The sequence below is a fragment of the Canis lupus genome, chromosome 16, assembly GCF_048164855.1.
Source record: "Canis lupus baileyi chromosome 16, mCanLup2.hap1, whole genome shotgun sequence".
In the NCBI taxonomy this organism is placed as follows: Eukaryota; Metazoa; Chordata; class Mammalia; order Carnivora; family Canidae; genus Canis; species Canis lupus.
Genome location: NC_132853.1, coordinates 13,471,791 through 13,496,706, shown reverse-complemented (window position 1 = coordinate 13,496,706; position 24,916 = coordinate 13,471,791). Strand labels below are relative to the sequence as shown.

The following is a 24,916-nucleotide window of genomic DNA, read 5'->3' as shown; positions in this document are numbered from 1 at the left end:
ATTGGCTAAGGCATTCTGGTTTTCATCAATGGCCAATCTTTTCCCCCTAGGCTAAAGACAGAGGTTAGGGCACAGACAAGTATTCTCAACCACAAACATTCACCATCTGATATAACAAAAACTCTTAAAATCATAAACAAAAGCATAGTCAATAAAAAACTTGCATGTACTTACAGGAGGTATCATCCAACCATTCAATGTGAGCAGGAGGATATTCTTTAAAATAGGAAAAGATATCCTGGGTACTCATCTCATCTACTCCACAAATGTAGATTGTCTCCAGCCTCACTTTGGGGATTGCTAGAAAAACAAGACATAAAAGTGATGACAGAATTTTCCCATCCATACTGCACATCCCACCAGTAGCTCTTTGTAACAGTTCAGATAACATGTGTTTAGAAAAGAAATGTGCCAGAAAAGATGACAATTACTTCAAAAGAAGATGACAGTAAGGTAAACTATTTTTTTTTTTTTTTAATCACAGAGCAACAGCCCTAAACAAATGATCTAATTCAGAACGGGAATATTAGGCTGAAAAACAAATGCTGTTGGTAAAATACGTAATACCTCTCCCCAAATTAACCTGTAGTAATTAAAGCAATACCAAATTCAAGAGGATTACTCCTTGAACTTGACAGGCTGATTCTATAATTTTAGGAAATATGTAAAAGAGAGATGTGCAATAGCCAAGATAATTTTGAAGAGATGTTGTCCCAAATATAAAGTATGAAACTAGAGTAAAGAAATCCTACAAAATCAATAATAAAATGATAGCCCAGAATAAAAACGAATATGAACACACATTTCACACAAAAGGAAATATAAAAGGCCAATAAACATATGAAAAGATGGTTGATTTCACTAGTAATCAGGAAAATGCACTTTAAAACAAACACAAGGTTTCGGTGCCCATATGTTGTTTAGTATAGCCAAACACAAGGTTTCAGTGCCCATATGTTGTTTAGTATAGCCACCTTCATTAATTATCTTAGATCTTCTGGATAATTTGCTGTTGCATCACCTGTGCTTTTTATGTTACAGAGATGGATGGCTTCTTTCGTAAAACCTCATGACCTCTGCTAGCTTCAAACTTTTCTGCTGTAGCTTCCTAACCAATCCCAGCGTTCACAGAAGAGAAGAGAGTCAAAGCCTTGCTTTAGATTAGGCTTTGGCTTAAGGGAATGGGAAAAGCTTTCTCTCTATCAGCAATAAGGCTGTTTTACTTCTTACTATTTGTGTGTTCAGTGGAATAGCACTTTTTAATTTCTTTGAGAACTTTTCCTTTGCATTCACAACTTGGCTGTTTGGCACAAATGGCCTAGCTTTTGGCCTATCTTGACTTTTGATATATCTTCCTCATTAAGCTTAAGCACCTCAAACTTTTGATTTAAAGTGAGAGTCCAGAGCAGCCCCAGTGGCACAGCAGTTTAGTGTTGCCTGCAGCCCAGGGTGTGATCCTGGAGACCCGGGATCGAGTCCCACGTCGGGCTCCCTGCATGGAGCCTGCTTCTCCCTCTGCCCGTGTCTCTGCCTCTCTCTGTCTCTATGAATAAATAAATAAAATCTTAAAAAAAAAATAAATAAATAGAGAGTCCAGGGCAGCCTGGGTGGCTCAGTGGTTTAGCGTCGCCTTCAGTCCAGGGCCTGATCCTGGAGACCCAGGATTGAGTCCCACGTCAGACTCCCTGCATGGAGCCTGCTTCTCCCTCTGCCTGTGTCTCTGCCTCTGTGTGTGTGTGTGTCTCATTAATAAATAAATAAAATCTTAAAAAAAAAATAAAGTAAGAGTCCTGGGTCCTCTTTTCCTTCAACACTTAAGAGGCCATTGTAGGGTTAATAACTGGCTTAACTTCGATATTGTTGTGTCTCAGGGAATGGGGTCCCAAGGAGAGGGAAAGAAACTGGCAACCGGCCAGTTGGTGGAGCAGTTTGAACATGCATAACATATATCACTTAAGTTCTCCATCTTACAAAGGATTGGTCTCTGGCATCTCAAAACAATTACAATAGTAACATCAAAGATCACTGATCACAGATCACCATAACAAATACAATAATAATGAAAAAGTTCTAAATATTTCAAGAATTACCAAAATGTCACACAGAGATTCAAAGTAAGCAAACGCTGTTGGAAAAGTGGCATCAACAGACCTGCTCGACACAGGGTTTCCACAAACCTTCAATTTATTAAAAAAAAAAAAGGCAGTATTTGCAAAGTGCAGTAAATTGAAGTGCAGTGAGGTGTTTCTATACAATGTAACGACACTAAAAAAATAAAATATAAACATCACCATACATTTTCTAATTATACCAGGCCTAAGAAAAAGGCCTGGTATAATTCACACTGATAACAGTTGTTACCTCTGGGGAGGAAGAAATGTTGACAGCTATAGTCAAAAAGGAATTTATTTATTTATATTTATATATTTTTAAAAGATTTTATTCATTTATTCATGAGAGACACAGAGAAAAGAGAGAGGCAGAGGGAGAAGCAGGCTCTATGCAGGGAGCCCGACGTGGGACTCGATCCCAGGTCTCTAGGATCACGCCTGGGCTGAAGGCAGGCGTTAAACCACTAAGCCACCCAGGGATTCCCCCCTCAAAAAGGAATTTAATGAAAGATCTGTACTCTGAAAACTGTAAAACACTAATGAAAGAAATTCAAGATGACACAAAAGAAATGGAAAGACATTCCATGCTCATGGGTTGGAAGAGCAAGGAACCACAGAAGACCTTGAATATTCAAAGCAATCTTTTTTTTTTTTTAAGATTTTATTTATTTATTCATGAGAGAGACAGAGAAAGAGAGAGAGAGACAGAGACACAGGCAGAGGGAGAAGCAGGCTCCACGCAGGGAGCCCAATGTGGGACTCGATCCCAGGACTCCAGGATCACACCCTGGGCTGAAGGCAGGGACTAAACCGCTGAGCCACCTGGGAATCCCCATATTCAAAGCAATCTTGAAAAAGAAAAAACTGGAGATATCACAGTTCCAGATTTCAACTTATATTACAAAGCAATCATAATTAAAACATTATGGTACTGGCACACAGATTAGTGGAATAGAAGAGAAAACCCAGATATAAACTTACAATTATACAGTCAATTAATCTTCAACAAAGAAGGAATGAATATCCAATGGAAAAAAGACAGTCTCTTCAACAATTGGTGCTGGGAAAACTGGACAGCCACATGCAAAAGAATGACACTGGACCACTTTCTTTCACCATACACAAAAATAAAACTCAAAATGGGTTAAAGACCTAAATGTTGAGACCTGAAACCATAAAAATCCCTGAAGACAGCACAGGCAGTAATCTCTGACATCAACTGTAGCAACATTTTTTAAAATATGTCTCATGAAGCAAGGGAAATAAAAAGCAAAAATAAACTATTGGGACTACATCAAAATAAAAAGCTTCTGCATAGCAAAGGAAACAACAAAACTTAAAGGTAACCAATTGAATGGAGAAGATAATTGCAAATGACCTATCTGATAAAGGGTTAGTATCCAAACTATATAAAGAAATTAATATGGGACGCCTGGGTGGCTCAGTGGTTGAGCATCTGCCTTTGGCTCCTGGAATTCCAGGACTGAGTCCCAACATCAGGCTCCTGAAGGGAGCCTGCTTTTCCCTCTGCCTATATCTCTGCCTGTCTCTGTGTCTTTCATGAATAAACAAAATCTTAAAAAAAAAAAATTAATACAACAACATCCATAATATGAGTAATTCCATTTAAGAATGGCAGAAGAGTGTTTGCTTCAGCAGCACATATACTAAAATTGGAATAATACAGAGAAGATTAGCATGGCCCCTAAGCAAAGATAATACCACAAATTTGTGAAGCCTTCCATATTTTTTAATGCTAAGCAAAATAAGTCCGTCAGAGAAAGACAAATACCTTTTCATTCACATGTGGAATTTAAGAAACAAAGAAACAAGCAAAGGAAAAAAAAAGAGAGAGAAACCAAGAAACAGACTCTTAATGGTTATCAGAGTGCCTGGGGGTGGAGGGATGGGTGAAATAGGTGATGAGGATTAAAGAGTACAAGTACAGTGATGAAAAAATAATAATAATAAAATTAAAAATAAAAGCCAGACCCTCCAAAAAAAGAACCTCAGCCTTACCAGGATTGTGTTAATTTCTTGCTGAATACTTTAGTACATATCTCACTTAATCTTTGAAATACGCAAATATATCAACAAAAATGTTTTAAATACCCGTGTATCTACTACCTAACTTTATCCTTAATTTCTTAAAAAGATTTGAGGCAAAGGAAACATTACATATAAAACTGGGGCCTGTGTAACTTCTCCAAGTCACTTCTCTCCCTCCCTTCTCTGAAGTAATTCTGTTAAGAATTCAATGTCCATTACTCCCAAGTATGTCTTCATGTCTTTTTAAAACAAATGAACCTAGGGACATCTGGATAACTGAGTTGGTTAAGCATCTGACCAGTGATTTTAGCTCAAGTAATGACCTCATGGGTGGTGGGATCCAGCCTTTACATTGGGCTCCATGCTCAGCAGGGAATTTGCTTGGGATTCTCTCCTCTCCTTCTGCCCCTTCCCTGCTTGCATGTGCTCACTCTTTCTCTCTCTCAATAAATAAATCTTAAAAAAAAAAAAAGCAAAAACAAATCAATTTAAAAGTATTTACTTAATAGTATGCAAATACTTTCAGATAAAAAATGTTTAAATATTTGTTGTTTTGCCATCTTGAAGAGTAAAAGATAGGTTTAGTTAGAAACCATGTACATATAGTCAGACTAAATCAGGTAAGTGCTTTCCTGCCAGCCAGATTTATGAAGATAGAGATACCATCAAGACTTATGAACTCTGGCAAGTCCTCATTAGTGACAAGCAGTTCAACAGGAACAGAGTCCAAATACTAATGAGGTGGATGTCCACACTGGACAGATGCCTTCTTAGTTATCTAAGCTAAATCACGATTTTGGAAGAAGAAATCCTATGAGAAGTAAAGACATAGTTCTAAAAAAGGTGACAAATAACAGGAAGAGCTCCTGATGATGATAATGGGCACAGACTGAGGATCAGAGAAATAATACCTTGTTGGAGACTTGTTGATCTGATAACAATGATTTAGTCATAAATGAGACTAGCAGAGAAAATAAAGACCGAAAAAATGACAAAAATAAATATCAAGAGTATCACAGCACTGATCAAAACATTTAAAAAATCCTACAGGTGAGGAAACAGCTTAAAAACAAAAGGAAAAAAGTATAAGGCACAAAGCTTCTAGCTTCAGATGTCTATATTTTGAAGTAGAGAGTGACATAAAATCTAGAAATGGGCAACGGACAATCTTGCTCAAAAGAAGCAGGCAAAAATGAAAAAAAAAATGTGAAAGCCTTATTGTTGAAGAGAAAAAATACTCCGTTAACTGGAGGATAAGAAAGGTTCATTCTCCAAAGAGAACCAAACTGACTGACAGTGACAATAGTAAGACCCATTGCAGATAGAAACTTCGTTAAGCTCAAGATTCCATGGAAGACTGCCAAAAAAGAATGCTCAATACTTTCTCACCTTGCTGACAATGTCACTGCCTAAAATAAAACAACAAAAAAGGCACCTAGATTTATATCCAACCAATGAGAAATGGCTAATTGCTGATGTGGCAGTGAACACAAGCACTCGGAAATGAGGACTGGACGTTTACTGAGCACTGACTTATTATAAGCAATGTGGTAAGGGAATCACCTTGGATTTTCTAAAAGGAAAGAAAACAATGAATGACAGATAGTAGGACACAAAGCTCAAGTTTTTAGAAAAGCAGATTTCTGCAAATTCAGAGAAAAAGTAGGCCTCAGATTGAAATGATCAAAAACTTTAGAAGACACTAAATACAGGACCTCAAAATAGGAGAGGTGATCTCAAAAAAAGAAAAGGCAGCAGAGCTCTGGAGGAACATAACTTGCCAAAGAACAAACTTGGTAGATAAAGAGTAAATTACTAGTGACTAAGAGAATGAATGTAAGAAATATAAAAATCTAGACAACTAACATTAGGCTTATAATAACATGGAAAATGCTGATGATCAGCTATGAAATAAAAAGGAAAAAAACCAACAGGACTACAAAATGAGTAACAAAAATAAAAAGTCCACACCCAGAAAGGGTTAGAAGGAAATACACAAAATGCTGACAAGGACTGGGTTTGGGTGGTAGGCTGTGGGCAATGTTTCTTCTTACTCTACTTTCCAAATTTTCTTTGGTGAACATGAACTGTTTGTATAATGTGTAATGAGCAAAAGGCTAGTAGAGTCCAGAGTAAATGGGCTCATCCAAAATGCTAATGGCTTTGTTTTTCTTTTTCTTTTTTAAGATTTTATTTATTTATTCATGAGAGACAGAGAGAGGCAGAGATACAGGCAGAGGGAGAAGAAGCAGGCTCCCCACAAGGAGCCTGGCGCAGGATCCAATCCCAGTCCCTAGGATCACACCCTGAGCCGAAGGCAATTGCTCAACCACTGAGCCACCCAGGTGTCCCTGTTTTTTGTTTTTATTTTACTTTATTTTTAAAAATATTTTTTAAAATTCTAAAAATTTTATTTATTTACTCATGAGAGACAGAGAGAGTGGCAGAGACATAGGGAGAGGCAGAAGCAGGCTTCTCACAGGAAGCCTGATGTGGGACTCGATCCCTGGACCCAAGATTATGCCCTGAGCCAAAGGCAGACGCTCAACCGCTGAGCCACCCAGGCATCCCTGTTTTTTAAGTGTTTGGAGCAACACTGCTTTGGGAAGATGATGCAAGGAAAAAGGCAAAACTGTTGCTCTATTGTGCTATTCTAACAATTAACAGAAGAGTTAATCATGTACTGATTTTCATAAGAGGAAAAGAGAATTACTCCCAAAATCACAGACTGAAAAGATGTCATTCTCTGAATTTTTTTTTTTAAAGGCTTATTGTGGGGGATCCCTGGGTGGCTCGGCGGTTTGGCGCCTGCCTTTGGCCCAGGGCGCGATCCTGGAGTCCCGGGATTGAGTCCCGCGTCAGGCTCCCAGCATGGAGCCCGCTTCTCCCTCCTCCTGTGTCTCTGCCTCTCTCTCTCTCTCTCTCTCTATCATAATCAATCAATCAATCAATCAATCTTTAAAGGCTTATTGGACAGGACACCTGGGTGGCTCAGCAGTTGGGCACCTGCCTTCGGCCCAGGGTGTGATCCTGGAGTCCCAGGACTGGACAGAACTTATCATCTCTTAAGTAACTAGGTCTTTCCCAAAATAAGACTTTACACTAATCTCTTTCTTTTTGCCTAGGATTACCAGACCAAGAAATTCAAAGGATACCACAGAAGGTGTTCTACCTCAAGTTCATTAAAGCATGTTACCTAGTTCCTCATGACAATAAAATGAAATGTGGGCCTGATAACATAATAAATTAAGACTAATAATTCATGAATCTTTTTCATGGCATGATACAGGATTATCTTGATTTACCAACAAGATAAGGATGTAAGAGCCATGCATACCAAAGTGAGAAGTATAGTAAAATGTTGAAAGAGCTAAGATAAAATCAACTCCATAGTCTGAAATAGTCTTGAAATCAACAGGGTGCAAATTGATAAGGATAAACAAAAAGGTAATTTTTTTAAAAAAAGATTTTATTTATTCATGAGAGAATAAATTCAGAGAGAGCGAGAGGCAGAGACAGAGAGAGAAGCAGGCTCCATGCAGGGAGCCCAATGTGGGACTCGATCCCAGGACTCCAGGATCATGACCTGAGTTGAAGGCAGACGCTTAACTGCAGAGCCACCTGGGCGTCCCTAAAAAGGTAAATTTTTAGAAGTACCTCAAGTACAAGATGAGAAGACTGTTTTGATGGGTACAATTCCTTGGGGAAAAGCGTTGGGTGCTTAGGTTGACTAGGAGATTAATACAAAACTATGACAGCTAGGACAAAGACTACAGTAACAGTCCTGCCATACTCCACACTCTCCATGAATCCAACCATATCTAGAATCTACACCTCTCCTTATGTAGGGCATTTGGAGACTGGAAAGGAGATCAGAAAGTCATGTCACATAAAGAAAAGTTTAGGGCATGGGCTGCCCATTCCCTCACCAGAAGGTTTACTGTGTGTATGAGGAAAAGACTTAATGCTGTTCTAAGAGTCACACAGTACCTAAGAGAAATTACTAGAAAGCAGTTTCTGCTCAAAATGAGGAAGTATCCAAACATAAGACTGACTGCTTCATAAAAAGTTCTTGTGCTACCAGTAGGAAACATTCAAGCAGAGGTCAAAAAACCATTGACAACCTTGCCAAAAGGCCTGCAGCACCGGGCAGGAGGTTGGTCTAGATGACCTCTAGGTCCCTTCCAACCATGACAGCTTGGATCTTGGGGAAAAGGAGACTGAAGCTGCTTGACACTGAATCACCTAAGAGTAGTAAGAACTCGATGCAGAATGGTCTAGTGCAACATATCCTAAACTACACCCCTGAATGCTGGCAGAGGAGTTAGGAACACAGGCTTCTGTCAGACTAGCCTTCAAATCCTAGCCTTGCTACTTACCTACCTGTAAGACCTGAATGAGCTTCTCAAGCTCTCAGCACCTTAGTTTCCTCATCAGTAAAACAATGAATACTCTCCCCTCACACCACTGCTCAAAGGATAAGTTAACCATATAGCAGAATGACCAGCATATAATAAGCATTTATGGGACCTTGGGTGGCTAAGCATTTGAGCTTCTGCCTTCGGCTCAGGGCGTGATCCTGGAGTTCCAGGATCGAGTCCCACATCGGGCTTCCTGCATGGAGCCTGCTTTTCCCTCTGCCTATGTTTCTCCCTCTCTATCTCAATGTGTCTCTCATGAATAAATAAAATCTTAAAAACAAAAAAAAACTTATAAGCATTTATTAGTGGTTAAGCACCCGGCTAGCTCAATCGGTAGAGCATGAGACTCTTATTATGGTTATCTTTTATTATTGTTGGAATTAATAATAATAATAAGAAGAAATAACTTGATACCTGGTATGGCTGCAGGAGTCAAGATACTTATCCCAATGTCCCTATCCTCCCTAGAGGCTAGGCCACTTAGATGACTGAATGGAAGACAGAGAACATCAGATAATGATAACAACATTTACTGAGCACTTACTATATGCTACTTTAAGAACTGTAATTTTTTTAACTATTTTTTTTGAGATAGAGAAAGGATGAACATGAGCAAGGAAACAGGCAGAGGGAGAAGCAGACTCATCACTGAGCAGAGAGCGTGATGCCGCAGAGCCCCAGGATCATGAACAGAGCCAAAGGCTTAATCAAATGAGCCACCCAGGTACCCTGAGAACTGTAATATTTTAATAAAGCCTCTCAAAAACCCTATACAAACACTATCAATCTGTCTTTCCAGATGAGAAAACTGCAGCTTAGAGGCTAAATAATTTGTCCAAGGTCATAGAGCTAGAAAGCGACAGGTCAGCCTTCAGAACCTATGCTCTTAACCATATTTAAGGCTCTCAATCCTGACTGTACATTAGAATTACCTGGGGAGACACAAAAGAAAAAACTATCTCTGGGACCTTTACAACCCCTCTTCTTGCTCTTTAAATTGATCTGGGATAGATCATCAGGGTTCTCCAGAGTTCTCCAGAGTAGCAACCCTATCCATTAGGATGCCATGCTGCCTCCTAGATGAAAAACAAGTTGTAAGGAGCAACTTGCTCCAGCCAACATCCCACATAAATCTACTGCTTTTTAAAAATATCTTTAGAACCATGAGATCAGGATTGCTTTTCTGAAAAAACAAAACTTTTTTGTTTTTGTTTTTGTTTTTTTTTAAATTAAGACTTAACCCTGAAAGTGATCCTTTCCAGGTAGGTGTCATTTTCCCACTTTACAGACAAGGAGACTGAGACCTAAAAAGGTTCAATAACTTGCCCACATTCACAAAGAAACTGAGACTGAATTCCAGGAGGGCTCAGCACCTTAAAGAGCTCCAAAAGAGGTGGAAGAGAAATTTGAGTGGGTGATTAGGGATGCTTTACGGAGAAAGTGACATCTGAACCAGATAAAGCATGGGACAAGGAAGGGATAATCAACAGATTGAAGGGCATGAGTAAGATCAGAGGCAAGATGACACACAAGAAATGTTCACAGGACTAGAGGTAAGCAGGTGTGGTGAAACTATGGTGCTTAAAGGTGAAGTTTTAAGAGAGGCCTCAGAGGTCTACTTGAGCCCAGACTATACAGGCACATAAATGCCAAGCTGCACAGCTGTTCTGTTTTCCTAAAACCGAAATCCACTCAGCAGATGCCTGGAAACCCAGCCTGCATGGGAAGCAAGGTCATATTTCCAACTTGAACTCATGATCCAGAAAAAGAGTAAAGTAGCATCTAGAGTTGAACTCTGTATCCAGGGTACTCTGTCCACTGGGATGAACTGAGGAGGTTTGGGTTTATGGTATCATCTACTTATTATAAAGCAACAGAGCAAAGTAATTAAGAGGAAGGCTTTAGAGTCAGAAAACCTGTGTTCAAATCCTGATTCTACTTTTACTAGTTGTGTAATCCTGGGCGTTTATTAACTTTTTTTGAGCCTGTTTCTTTCTCTGTAAAATAGGGATAAAAACATACTCCTCATAGGGTTGTGAGAAATGAATAAGAAACAAATGTATAATGTGCTAATTAACATAGTGCCTAGTAAGACAGCAAGTTCCAAGAGAAACTTACAGCAAAGCAGAGACCTTTAACATGCATTCAGAGGAATGACTATTAAGGATATTACAGATGCCTATTAAGCCCTTCACAAATACCCAAATTTGCAAATACCTTTTGCATTGGTGGATTTATATTAGAGTGGAATAAGATGGGCTGTAAACCAAAAAAATAATAATTTTTCCTTTTACTTATAAATTGCTTTGGAAGACTGAGGCAGATTACCATATATAATTCAGGGTAAGTTTTAGGAGGCAAAATATTTACTCTAATAAAACACAAAAATACACCAGCAAGAATGGGGCAAATTAACAAGGCAGGAAACAACAAATGTTGGAGAGGATGCGGAGAAAAGGGAACCCTCTTACACTGTTGGTGGGAATGTGAACTGGTGCAGCCACTCTGGAAAACTGTGTGGAGGTTCCTCAAACAGTTAAAAATAGACCTGCCCTACGACCCAGCAATTGCACTGTTGGGGATTTACCCCAAAGATACAAATGCAATGAAACGCTGGGACACCTGCACCCCGATGTTTATAGCAGCAATGGCCACGATAGCCAAACTGTGGAAGGAGCCTCGGTGTCCAACTAAAGATGAATGGATAAAGAAGATGTGGTTTATGTATACAATGGAATATTACTCAGCTATTAGAAATGACAAATACCCACCATTTGCTTCAACGTGGATGGAACTGGAGGGTATTATGCTGAGTGAAGTAAGTCAGTCGGAGAAGGACAAACATTATATGTTCTCATTCATTTGGGGAATATAAATAATAGTGAAGGGAATATAAGGGAAGGGAGAAGAAATGTGTGGGAAATATCAGAAAGGGAGACAGAACGTAAAGACTGCTAACTCTGGGAAACGAACTAGGGGTGGTAGAAGGGGAGAAGGGCGGGGGGTGGGAGTGAATGGGTGACGGGCACTGGGGGTTATTCTGTATGTTAGTAAATTGAACACCAATAAAAAATAAATTAAAAAAAAAAACCACAAAAATAAAATTCTAAGCCTGTATCACACAAGTATTAATGGCTTTCCCCTACCAATCCCAGTTATCTCTCTGATTCCTCTAAAAAAAAGTATCAGTGTGATACACTTCCATTACTTTTTTTAAAAAGATTTATTTATTTTAGAGAGAGTGCATATGCTCAAGCAAGCGAGCATGCAGGGAGGAGGGACAAAGGGAGAGGGAGAGACTTGAGCTGACAGCACTAATGCAGAGCCCAATGTAGGGCTGGATCTCATGACTCTGAGATGTCACTCACCTGAGTGGAAACCGAGAGTCAGACATTTAAATGACTGAGCCAGTCAGACACCCCACTATTCCATTACATTTAAAGGCAAAGAAAAGTTAACACTTCTGTAATAAAAGTAAAAAATGAGTAAGAGTCTGTAGAAGTGTAAGTTGTAATCTCAGCTCTGCCACTATCAAGGTGACCTTCCTTGGCTTTCTCAAACACAACAATCTTTTTCTTCCCAGCTACAGCATCTAAAGACACAGCTAACAGTGGCACAACTTCAAACACATCACCTCAGAAATGGAGGCTTTGCAAGTCCCTTCCTTTGGGAGTGTTTGGATGAGGACTAGACATGCAAGGCAAGGCCAGAAGCACGAGGCCATGGCAGGGAAAAGCCATTCTCTGGGGAAATGTGGAAAAATAACCCCAAACACATTGTACCTTTCTTCATCATGTCTCTGTCCAAGGCTACATTTCTTTGGGCAAGATTTACTTCTGATCGAAAATGGAAACGCTTGGCTCGCTGTTCTTTCTTTTCAATTGCTTCCTAGAAGGTAAGGAAAAGCCAAAGAAGTGACACATGGAGGAGGAAAGTTAAATCACAAATGCAACATGATGTTTCAATGACAACCAGAAAGTAAATCAAAAGAAATAAGCAACATTATGCCTTTAATAATTTTTGCAGAGAACTGGGTATTCACAGTCAATGACTGGGAGAATATATACTAATACTGCTAAAATTTGTAATAATCACCATGATTCAATGGCTATCACTGTGTCTGGGGCATAGTAGGAATTCAATGAGTATTTGTTGATTCAATGAGTAATGAATGCTTTCGTTCTCTGACATTTTATTATTAGCAATCATACAAACAATCTCACTCCATTTTTCCAGATGCAGAAATTGAGGTACAAAAAAAGTCAAAAGGTTTGCTGGAGATACTTTGGCTAGTTGTGTGTGTGTGGGGGGGGCACAATCTTCTGATCTCAGTGCTGTTTCTAGAAGCCCAACCACCACCCCCATTTCACGTCATCTGTGTGCATGGTAATCACACCTATCACATTATGTCTGCCTGAGCAGTCCACTCCCTAAAGTGTTTTCCCTGTTTAAAAATAACATTTTGAAGCACAGAAACTCTATTCTAGGCTTGCATCCATGGAATTGCCAGTTTTCATCTTTAAGTGACAAGAAGCACTGATACTTCACTGAAAAACAAACTAATCAGCTTCACAAGTTTTTCTCCAAGAGCTAAAATAAATCCAGGCCCAACTGTGGGTTTCCAATAGCTCTTAGGAACTCTGCACTAATTGTACATTGACTCTGCCACACTAATTGAAGGTCTGACTACAAGAAAGCTTGTGAGATTGGTAAAGCAGCAACACTTTGTTATACTAAATTTTCTTCACTCAGCTCTTCCCAGTGCAAACAACAAAACTACCTTCTCCTAATAACAACTTAAGTACCAATTCTGGGGCTACCACCCTTTCCCTCATACATGTTTCATACAATGGCAACTGTACCAGAGTAAGAACAGAACAATCTACTTTTTCAATTACAATAATTGAAATAATAATTCATTTTATTTATTTTATTTTATTTTTTTTTTAAGATTTTATTTATTTATTCATGAGAGACAGAGAGAGAGAGAGGCAGAGACACAGGCAGAGGGAGAAGCAGGTTCCATGCAGGAGCCTGATGCGGGACTCGATCCCAGGACTCCAGGATCATGTCCTGGGCCGAAGGCAGGCGCTAAACCGCTGAGCCACCCAGGGAACCCCAACATCTTCATTTTATTCTATTTTCTTGCCTGTCTAAAAGATGACAAGGTCTTTCTTTTGGCCTTTAAGGAATCTAAGATTGAGACCCAGATAAAATATAAAAAAAGATAAGCATGACATATTATTATATGCCCAATATAGTTAAACACTACTATTATTCAGAATCATAATGCGAAATTCTGTTCTAAACTTAACTGCACACTTTAAAATCAAAATGAATGTCTAAGTTGGATATCACCAATTAAAGCAACAAATGCATCCTGACTGTTTATAACAGGGAAAATAATAGGTTAGGCTCTGTAAAGAGTTATAGGAAAGCTGGTAATTTAGTAATAGCAATCACTAGATAAAAGGCAATACTCCCGGGTACTGAGAATAATTCAGCTGACTTGGCTTTCAAAGTTTAGACAGCCACAGAATCAGGAAACTCTATTTTTCTAAGCCTGCAACCAGTGAAGAATAAAGACATTTATACTAATAGCCTACTATATGCCAAGTATTTTTCATGTTTTGTTTCATTAAAGTGGACACAGCGTACACATTTTTAAAGAATAGACATAGCATAAAAAAAAGCATTCCCAGTACAGAACTTTTTCTTAGATATGGTTAAGCACAGGCAACTAGGTACATGGATTTTACCTTTTCATTATATAAGAACACAAATGCTGCCTGTATGTTTTCAGGATGAATGAACACATCATTGTGTAATCCAAAATTTAAGTTAAAAAAAATGGGGACGCCTGGGTGGCTCAGCAGTTGAGCATCTGCCTTGGGCTCACAGCGTGATCCTGGGGTCAGGATCGAGTCCCACATCGGGCTCCCCACAGGAAGCCTGCTCTCCCTCTGCCTAGGTCTCTGCTTCTCTGTGTCTCTAATGAATAAATAAAATCTTAAAAAAAAAAAAAAGTTTTAGTCAAACAACAAAAGAAAAAAGGAGGTAAAGAGTAACTGGTGTTTCACAAGTTCTAGGGGCCACATCCATTAAGTTCACCTGCTTATCAAAATGAATAAATAAATTATGGTGTCTTACCTTGGAGGTAACATCAATTCCGGTGATGAAGCTACCAGCCTTGTTTTCATATCTTCTGCTTGTGTCCTAACGCACGGAGAAAGATTAAGAAATGCTAAGAGAACTGAAGAAGGGGCAGCCCGGTGGCTCAGCGCTTTAGCGCCGCCTTCAGCCCAGGGCCTGATCCTGGAGTCCCGGAATCGAGTCCCACATCAGGCTCCCTGGATGGAGCCTGCTTCTCCCTCTGCCTGTGTCTCTGCCTCTCTCTCTCTCTGTCTCTCATGAATAAGTAAATAAAATCTTAAAAAAAAAAAAAAAAAAAACTGAAGAAAAACACATAATAATAGACAGCCCTGCAACAGATTCCTTTTGGATAGTCATTCCTTTCAGCAATCCTTCCTCACTCTGACAACCCTTTATTATGAGGAAGTGTGTCTCAGTAACTTCGGGTAGTAAGCAATCAACCACTCTAACAAAAAGTCTTTTCTAGATCAGATCCTGTCCCAAACCTTAACCAAATCCATCTGCTTAAGGTATTTATGTAAATGAAAATATACAGGCTTTCATGAAAAAGGTCCAAGTTAAGTAAGGCACACTCACTCATCTCCCCAGCCCACATAGGACAAATTCATCGTATCAGGCCACCAGGTGGAGCACAAGTCTTCACCAAAATGCAGAAACTCCAGACTCACCTAGACCTCCTGGGAAAACACAGCACAGTGCAATGAAAAGAGGATGGGATTTGGAAGCCGAAGACTGAAGTCACAGCTCTGAGATTCACTAATTACACAACACTGTACAATTCCTTTCACCTCTCCGGGCCTGGGTTTCCTCCACAGTATCTGCCTACCTTCCTGACCTCTTTAACGGCTCTCCCATTTGCTCTACGGAACTTACCATTTCTCCAACAAAACAATTTTGTTCCCATCTCAGAGCCTTTGCACCTGCTGTCGCCCCTGCTGGGAATATGTTCTGCACGTGGTTGGCTCCTTTTTGTCAGTCAGGGTTCAGCTTAAATGTCAGTATCTGAAACCACCTCCCTGACCATCCCCTACCATTTGGCTTCTTGCTCTGCACACCTTCCCTGTCTTCTGCACTCCTGTCCCGTTAACGTGTTTTACTTTCTTCAAAGCACTTACCACTATTAGAAATTCTTTATTTGTGTCTTCCAACTAAAACATAAACGCCAGGGAAGACTTTGATCTTGATCTTGACGAGTGCCTACATTGTGCCTGGCACATAGTAGGGATGCGGTAACCACATGTTGCACCGAACGAATAAAGGATGCGATCTACTTCACAACTACAGTGATACTTAAACAACGTAACGTAGTAAATGGTAAAAAGCCACCATGTTAACTGTTGTTACTAGGGTCCTTTATCGTTTACTGTCTTTAGTGATCCCATCTTCTTTCCCTTTTCCCACAATTTCGGTTTAAAAAGCCAGACTTTGCTGACATGGTAAAAAAGGGGTTCATGTCAGACGAGAAACCGAGTACATACATAAGAGCCATGCAGGCCCGAGATCAGGCCTCAGAACCCAACACAGGACCACCGAACCAAAAGCAAAGCCCCTCTCACTCCCCCGCTAGGTGCTAAGAGACGGAGCACGCCCCGCCCCCGCTGGTTCGCTTGTTTGGGTCTCACTAAGGGTCACGTGTTTGCGGCCAGGTGTAGGTGCTACAGAGCAAGGAGAATGGGGCCGGGAGGACTCTCAAGTCACAAAAGAAACCCGAAGTTTCTGCAGCTGACAAGTCCGACCCTCCAAGAGGAGCCGCGAGCGCTCCGCTGAACCAACAGGAGCTCCACCGGAGACTCTGACGCCGGCGTCCCGGCCCGGGGCCCCACCGTGATTCACCTCGCGCCCCCAGACAGCCCCAGCCCGCCCTGCCCGCCGCCCCTGCACAGCCTGGCTCGGAGGCGGCAAAGGGGGTGTCCTCAGCACCCCCAGGCTCCCCCATCTCCAGCCCCTCCACACCTATTTCCGGGCGCCCGGCGCCCCTTCTCCCGCTCCCCGTCTCTCCCCGAGCCCGGCGCCTCCGCCCCCTGGGCGCTCCCTCCCCTCTTTCCCTTTCCCCCGACTTCCCCGGCCCCGGCGCCGGCCTCCTCCCCTTCCGGCCGCCGGGCCCCGGGGGCCCCAGCTCGGCGACCTCCTCCTCGCCCCCGCCCCCAGCCCGTACCGGGATCAGCTCCTTCAGGGAGCGCCGCACCGGCACAATCTCCAGCTCGCCCTCCTCCACCTCCATGGGCTCCGGCTCGCCACGCTCCAAACCAGAGTCCGCCTGAGGCGACGGGAGCCCCAGGGCCGGCCCCGCCGGGGCCTCTGCCTTCACCGACACTCGCAGGCCCCGTACGGCCGCCATAGCCGCCTGCCGGCCGCACCACTGAGAGCCCGCCTCGCACACTCGCCGGCTAGAGCGCCGCCGCCACTGGCCATAGAGCAGCGGCCGCTGCTCCCTAGAGTGTCGCCTGCTGCGGCTAGAAGCGCCACACCCCTCCCCCTCAGCGCCGCCGCCCCCTGGTGGCGGGAGGGACCCAGGACAGCTGGAGCGGGACGGGGTGAGGAGAAGGCGGGCGCGAGTCGGGGGACTGGGGGCCGGGCCTGCCGGGGGTGGGGGGGGGGGGGGCGCCGGGGGGAGGTCCCTGCGGTCGCGCTTCGAGGATAGGCACGCCTTCGACAGTGAACCTGTTATAAAAGGCAGCGTTACTGCATGATCACTATGTGTCATTGACTGTTCTGAGTGCTTGATATCTTACAACTCTATTTAATAGGTGCTGTTATTACTCCCATTTCATGTATGAGGAAACTGAGGCATAGAAATTTCACGGTGACAGGCCATTTATTTTACTTATCATCTATCTATCTATCTATCTATCTATCTATCTATCTCCACGTAGAGCATGGAGCTCAATGGGGGGCTTAAACTCAAAACTCAGAGATCAAGACCTGAGCTGAAATCAAGAGTGGGATGCTCAACTGAGTGAGCCACCCAAGCACCCAGGTGACAGGCTATTTAAGCAATAAAAACAATCTGAGCCTAAGGAGTCTGGCTCCAGAGCCCAGAATGAGCCTTGGTCTATCACTTCCAGCCAGTTGGTAGGTTTACAACCTACTTACCTTGCCAACCTTTGTCTCTTTCGAGTCTCCCAATAAGTGGCCCATTTTATATACACAGATATTGAGACTTCAGAAGGGCAATGAGCTGCCCAAAAGCCAAGAGCTTAAACCCCAATTTCCTGACTCCCCAGAGCTCAGTCCACTGTAAACTCCTGAGTATGTTCTTGCAGCATTTTTAAAAAGATTTTATTTATTTATTTATTTATTTTAATTTTTTTATTCATGAGAGACAGAGAGAGAGAGAGAGAGAGAGAGGCAGAGACACAGGCAGAGGGAGAAGCAGGCTCCATGCAAGGAGCCTGATGTGGAACTAGATCCCCGATCTCTAGGATCACACCCTGGGCCCAAGGCAGGTGCTAAACCGCTTGAACCACCCAGGGATCCCTCTTGCAGCATTTCTAACAACCTGGTTGGGAGACAGGGAGGGTCCTCAAGGCTTCCAGAGGGCACCACTGGTCAGTTTTTGCTTTGAGTCCTGATTTTGCACCTTCCCTTCCCTCCCTTACCTTAGGCTAGATTTGGCCCCTATCTGGGCCTGTCTTCCCATCTGAAGAGTGTGTAAGTGGGACCCCTAGGGTCTTAGGCTCTACTAGCTTGAACCATGGAGGAACAAATAATTATAAACCAAGGGAGAGCATAATCAACATCAGATGTGTCTGGGTTTCAAACTGACTAGCTCTGCCCCTTACACCACATAAGCCACCTTGGCAAGCTATGTAACCCTTCAATATCTCAGGTTCTTCATCAGTAAAATGGGATAATATTACCCCTCAAAGGAGACTGTGAAGGTTGAATGATATGTGTAGATGTAGGACCCCAATAGAAGGAGTACAACACATCAAAATTTTTCTGAAACGTGGGCAGAATCACAGCACAAACACAAGATGGGGCTCTTTAGAGGGCTAGTTTTGTTTTGAGAAAGGGACTCATAGTTACAAGTTGGATTAATGCATGGAATGCATTTGCATGAATTTTTAAGAACATTTCAAAGAAATATTTTTGTGCTTTGGGTGACAATCACACACCCCACGATTACACTTGTTTTCTAGGCCTGCAGAGGTGGGGGATGGGGAGGGGCGGACACAGTCCTTCCTCAGCTGTTACCTCAGGAGGCCAGCAGAGAAAGTTGGGCAGACCCTCTCCCCACAGGATAGGAGCCTTGTTGCTTGAGGATTCAGGCATCGCAGTTCAGCACAGATCAGAGGAAAACCAGTTCCCTGGGGGACCTCTAGCTGGCAGGAGAATTAGGAATCCAGAGCAAGCCAGGGAACCAGGCAAACACCATTCCTGCCAGGAATGCCTTTTGTGCCTTTCCTTTTTGGTCACCTAATTTACCCCTAACTCATTTCCTTCACCTCTGTCCTCAGTGCAGAACTAGGAGGGGCAAAGAATAATTTTCAAAAAAGTCAAAAAACATGACTTAAATATAAAATGAACACATGTCAAAGCTTTATTAATTGATTAATGAATGAGGACATCCATAAGATGTTAACATTAATTCAAAGAGAATTTGAAAATGAATACAGAGTTGGTCAAAGGAATGCTGAAATAAATTTAACAGCAAAGGTTATTGCCCTACAATGCAAGAAAGTGCAACTTTGGGGTTCCCCTTTTTACCAGACAGAAAATATTTGCATTGCTATTGGACAAGAATCATTTACTCATTTTAAGTTTCCTATGAACTAGCTTCTATCCTCATAGAGTCGTAAAATATCCTAATCAATAGTGAATCAGAAGTCAAGCAAATGTACACATCCCTAGAAAATCAGATGATCCCCAGGTGAAACTGGCATGTTGAACAACACCTGACACCACGCTGAGAGGACATCAGTCTAGTTCTTTTTCCTATTTCCAAGTCTGGATGATTTCTTATTAACAGTAGAAACCAGGAGAGTGGGACACTGGGACAGACAGGAGAGAGAATTTCACAAAGGAAGTGATCAAGTGTCAAATGCAGCAGAACTTGGCTTGGGTCTAGAGGCTTGTTGGCTGTTGGCAACCTTGAGGAGACCAATGTCCATGAAGGAGAAGGTAGATTAATGGTGGAATGTGAAAAAGTATGGACAAGTCTTTTAAAAATTTTGTGAAGATGGAGGCTAGGGGACAAGGGAGGATACTAACATGGTCTTCTATAGGCTTCCATTTTTGGGGGAATTGGCCACACCTTCTCCTTTCTCTCTCTCATTCATAGAGAAGGGGAATAAAAATAATAGAAGCCTACCTCTCCTAGGGTAACAAAAGGAAAAGCAATAAAAAGATAATAGAAGCTTTTAATGAAATCAAATGCTACTGGAGGATTGGTAACATGGTCCAGTGACCTGAGGTGATGCCTATTCAGAGATGTCCTTTAATGTAGCTTTAAATTGGGTACACACAACCCCATGCCTCACATGCCCCAGTTCATGTCTATCCTTGGAACATGTACAGGTTGTTAAGGAAAATGTCCACAGTTAAAGGAAAGCTCGTGAGGCAGCTGACCCTAGTGAGGGAGTTGTATCCATCTTGCCCAACCTCCTACACAGCTAAATTCTTGAAAGGACTGTCTTCCCTCCTTTTCTCTATCTGACCTGACTACTCTGTATCATGGACACTGCTGGTCACTCCCTAGTTCTTGAAATTACACACACTCTTCCATTAAAAAGCCACACTTGGTTTTCCTTTTTCGCCTTCCCTGCTCTGCTGCTCCTGCTCCAGTACCTTTTCGGGTTCTTCCTCTTCACCCAATATTAACAGTTGTTTAGGACTCAATCCTAGATGCTCTTTCTCCTCACCCCATACTAAATGTCTAGGCCATCTTATCCATGACTTCCAGTTCTCCTGCCGTACATTCCTCAAGTTCCCCACATCCTCATCTCTATTCTCCTCTCTCCTCTGAGCTCCAAACCCAAATGTCTAACTGCCTACTGCACATCTTCCCTTGAATGTCTCATGGCATCCCTGTTCTCTTCCATATCCCTCATGTCTATCCGCTTCTTTCCATCCTCTTGGCTATCATTCCTCGTTATTCTTTCCATCCCAGCCATCATCATATCCTATCTTGTCTGCAGTGGCTTTCCTATTGATTTTTCTGTTTTGTTTTTTTTTCTGGTTCCTCCACCCTCATCCTTCCTCCACACTGTAGCCAGACCGATCTTTTCAGTATGCATTCTCCAGGCCTGCCCTCCTCCTCCTCACTCCCAACATCACCACCTCAGTTCTTGGTTGGGCATATAGGTGAGGCGTAGGGGTTGGGGGAGGGAGGGATGGACAGGTGGGACATGGGGGATTCTTAGGGCAGTGAAACTATTCTGTATGAAACTGTAAGGGTGGATGGATACGTGATGGTATACCTTTGTCAAAACTTATACAATGTACAACACAGAGTGGACTCTGAAGGAAACCGTGGTCTTTAGTAAATGGTGTATCAATACTATCTCATTGGTTGTAATAAATGTACCATACACAGTAAGGCAAGATGTTACTAACAGGGGACCTGAGGGGTAGGAGAGGAGGCTGAGAGGGTATAGAGGGTATATGAGAACTCTTTGTACTTTACTCTCAACTTTTCTATAAACCTAATACTGTTCCAAAAAATAAAGTCTATTAATTTTAGAAAATCCTGACACCCAGACTATATCCCAGACCAATTAAATCAGGATCTCTGATGGTGGATCCCAGGCATCAGAGTTTTTTCAAAGCTTCCTAGAAGATCCTAGCATGTAGGCATGTTAATAACTACTGCTTTTTTTTTTTAAGATTTATTTATTTATTCATGAGAAAGAGAGAGAGCCGGGCAGAGACATAAGCGGGGCAGAAGGAGAAGCAGGCTCCCCATAGGGAGCCCGGTGCAGAACTCAGTCTGGACCCTGGGATCATGACCTGGGCCAAAGGCAGACACTCAACTGCTGAGCCTACCAGGCATCCCAGTAACTACTGTTTAGACTGAATTCAGAATGGGAGAGGCAGACCACAGCTGGGAGCCTTCTCTCAGCTTTGGAGTGGTTTTCCCAGGAAAGTGGGTAGATATTGGCACAACTTGTCTTAAAGAAGGAGATGGGAGCAACTGAGGGCAAGGGGATCCTCTTCTGTGAAAGTTCAGGTGCCTTAGTGATGGTCCCCTGGACTCAGGGAGACCAAGTAAACAGGTTTAACCAGCTCCTTCCTATGTTGCAGTTCCCCATTATTCCATTCCATTCTGTCGGCATAGACATGTCTGGGCCATGGGAGATAGGCTCTTGAGGAGACCAAAGGGCTAGGGAGGTTAGGGGTGTCACAAGGCTCTTAATGCAGACAGCATCAGCCAATTGCATGGACCGAGGCTAGGAAAGTGATCAGTCTTGCTGAGAATGGAACAGAATGAGCCAGGCAGTAGCAGGAAAAAAAAAGAGCCAGAGCAGAAGGCATCTGAGAGAGGAGGCGGGAGGGGCTTCCACCTACATGCCTAGGAGTGTGAGGCAGTAGCCTTTGGAAAGCCAAGGGGCTGGAAATCTGGGTTATAGCTTCACGGGAGGCCTGAGCTAGTTTATAGGCTGAGTAGCAGGAACAGGAGACCAGAAAAAGCCAGAGATTTACAGGCCAGAGAATGGCCTTACTAGGGATCAAGTGGAGAGAACGGGGTCCCTGGAGGAAAGACCCCATCTTGTGATACAGCTGAGAGATGCTCTTTGAATGGTCTTCACCATGGTGGAACAGTCAGTGGCAGATATAGGTTGAGAAAGTGACTTAGTCAGTGGGTGTGGTTGCAATTCCTGGCCCTTGATTCCAGTCTTGGTGCAAGGGTGTCTCTGTGGTTGTAGACAAGGGAAGGCTTCCTGAAGGAGGTGACTTGGAGATGGTGGGGGCTTAGGCAGTGGGGAGGGCAGGGAGGGTGACCACAAAGCTAGGGTGGCTAATGACAGAATGGTCAGCTTGAAGTCAGGGAGGGGACTGGCAGCTGTCCTGGAGAATGAAAGGATCTAGACTTCATTCCCTGGGACATCCTAGCTGGAGAAATAAATGAATCTGAGAGCCCAAGGACAAAGCCAGTTCTTTGTGTGTATGGCAGAGGGGACCGGATAGGAGATGGTCATTTAAGCTATGGCCACCCAGTCTGGCAGGAGACTGGAGTGGTGCAGGGAGTCCTTGCAGGTCAGGGCTCTGTTCTGCAGGTGAGATGGAGGGCATACCCTTCCCCAGACCCTCCTGGCCTCCTCCTGAGCCTCAGTTAACCCCCAGTGTCTAGTACCACGCATCACATGGCTTCCCCTGGCCTCCCTTGGCAGGGTCCCAATGGCCCAGGAGGCAGGCCTGCTTATTTGCCCAAGGGGAGGCTATGCAGGTGTGCAAGCCTGTGTGTGTGTCTGGGACTAAGTAATCTGTGGGGTGTTTATATGGATCCCAGTATGTGTCTGGGTGATCCCTTGGGAAAACTGGAAACCTCAGTTGCCTTTAGCCCCCCCTCCCTCTTCTATTTCAGGCTGAGACCATATAGGATGATAGGGATTGGGAGGAGCAGAGACCAAAGTGCCTGCAGGTTCCAGAGCCCAAAGAGATTGCAAGTTATCAGGGCCTCCAGGACAAACCCCAGACTACCCCCTAGTGTCTAGCTAAACACCACTGGCCTAGGCTCAGCTCTCCTGTGTGGTTAGGCTTGGAAGAGCAGCCTCTGTCTCTGATTTTCCTAGATAGGCTTTTCCTGTGTGGAGTTCTCCATTTTCCTGGCAGCTGATGTGGGCAGACAGGGTGGGTGGGTGGACAGGGAACCTGGGCCGTAGTCTGGTTCTTCCCTGACTTGCTATGTAATTGAGTGAGACCCAGTTTCCTGGGCCTCAGTTTCCCTACCACAGTGTGCCTCCTAGAGTGGCTGTCCTCATAGGGAAATGACATCATACACCCGTGGTCCTATTCAAAGTTCTTAAGCATGACAATGTGGCCAATCAAACCCAGGCCCAGGGCTTGGTGATCAATGCTTGGGATGAACCAGCCCCTTGGAGGTGGGGCTGACTTTGACAGGCAGGGGCAGGGATGGGGGAAGGCAGTTTTCCAGTGGATAGGCCTAAAGAGCTGTGGCGAGTAAGGAGAGAATGGAGTGTGGGGTGTGGTCAGGACAGCATCCAGAGGGTAGTAGGGCTGATGGCAGGGGCCTCAAATGCCAGGCCGACCATTGGAGAATCATGGAAGGGTTCTGAGAGGGATGGGCATGGTCAGGTGGGTGCCTGAAGATTGCTCTGGTAACCAGTAAGAGGATGGATTAGAGTCCTAAGGACTAAGGCCAGGAGACCACTTGAGAAAATGAGATAGTGGGAAGGAAGTAGAACAGACCTACACATTGGTCTTGACATTGGGGAAACTTTTGTCTGGCTACCAGTGCCCATCTTAGAGAGGGTTTGGTATAATCACTCATGAAACCTTCACAGGATGACCAGGAAACATGCAGTAACAGCTTTGGTATCCACTTCTCAGACAGCAAAACTGATCAGCATGCTGGGTAGCCTTTGGCTTGGTCTCCTGGTTGGTCTTGTTTCAACTAGCTGGGAACTCCACAGATAGGTAAATACCGATCATGCAAGATGTGCTGAGCCTCTAAGGCTGGTTCCAGACAGCCCTAGAAGCAGAAAGTTTTCTTTCTTTTAAGGGCTTCACTTGCTGAGTATTTACTATATACCGAGTACTGCATCAGATGCTTGGCACAAAGACTTCATTTAACTTCACAAGAACCCCCCCCCCCGAGGAGGTGCTGATATTATCCACATTCTACCAATAAGGAAACCAAGACTCCTCCAATGGCTTGCCAAAGATCACACACAGCTTTTCCTTTAAATGGGAAAGCTTGGATTCAAGCTCAAGCCAGTCTGACCTCAATGATGACTCTTCATGATGGCCACGGAGGGCGTACTGTGAGCATGAAACCGCAGAGGGCAGAAAGCCCATGCCGGTGCCCAAGGCTAAAGGGGCCCAGTAAAGACACTGGGCTCATGTCACAGGGACTCCTGTGGTGATGAGGAGTGGTGATGGCTCCCAAGGATCAGACCTTGGGCTCCCTAGGCCCCTGGGAAACATGGGCATCCCACTGGCCCTAAACACCCTGTTCTTCCCAAGGAAGGGCCATGGAACCTGCTCAGGAGACTGAAT

The 24,916-nt window shown here is 43.4% G+C and overlaps 1 protein-coding gene and 1 non-coding gene across 6 annotated transcripts in view; one reads left to right on the top strand and one right to left on the bottom strand.

Moving 5' to 3' along the window:
* The window catches only part of NCBP3 (nuclear cap binding subunit 3), a 38,438-nt gene extending 21,304 nt beyond the window's left edge, over nt 1-17,134 (bottom strand). For 3 of the 5 annotated variants that reach the window (XM_072778951.1, XM_072778953.1, XM_072778954.1), the window contains exons 1-4: nt 16,890-17,134; nt 14,732-14,797; nt 12,364-12,469; nt 175-300 (exon numbers count right to left, since the gene is read on the bottom strand). In XM_072778951.1, coding sequence (XP_072635052.1) covers nt 175-300; nt 12,364-12,469; nt 14,732-14,797; nt 16,890-17,072 — 481 coding nt within the window. In that variant the 5' untranslated portion in view covers nt 17,073-17,134. Of the gene's footprint in view, nt 1-174; nt 301-12,363; nt 12,470-14,731; nt 14,798-15,310; nt 15,412-16,889 lie in introns of all 5 variants that reach the window. The other 2 variants (XM_072778955.1, XM_072778952.1) reach the window with 2 other exon arrangements.
* Nucleotides 3,755-3,862, top strand: LOC140607603 (U6 spliceosomal RNA). Its single transcript, XR_012009570.1, has one exon. It is a non-coding gene; the product is annotated as a U6 spliceosomal RNA (small nuclear RNA).
* Nucleotides 17,135-24,916: the final 7,782 nt, after the last annotated feature.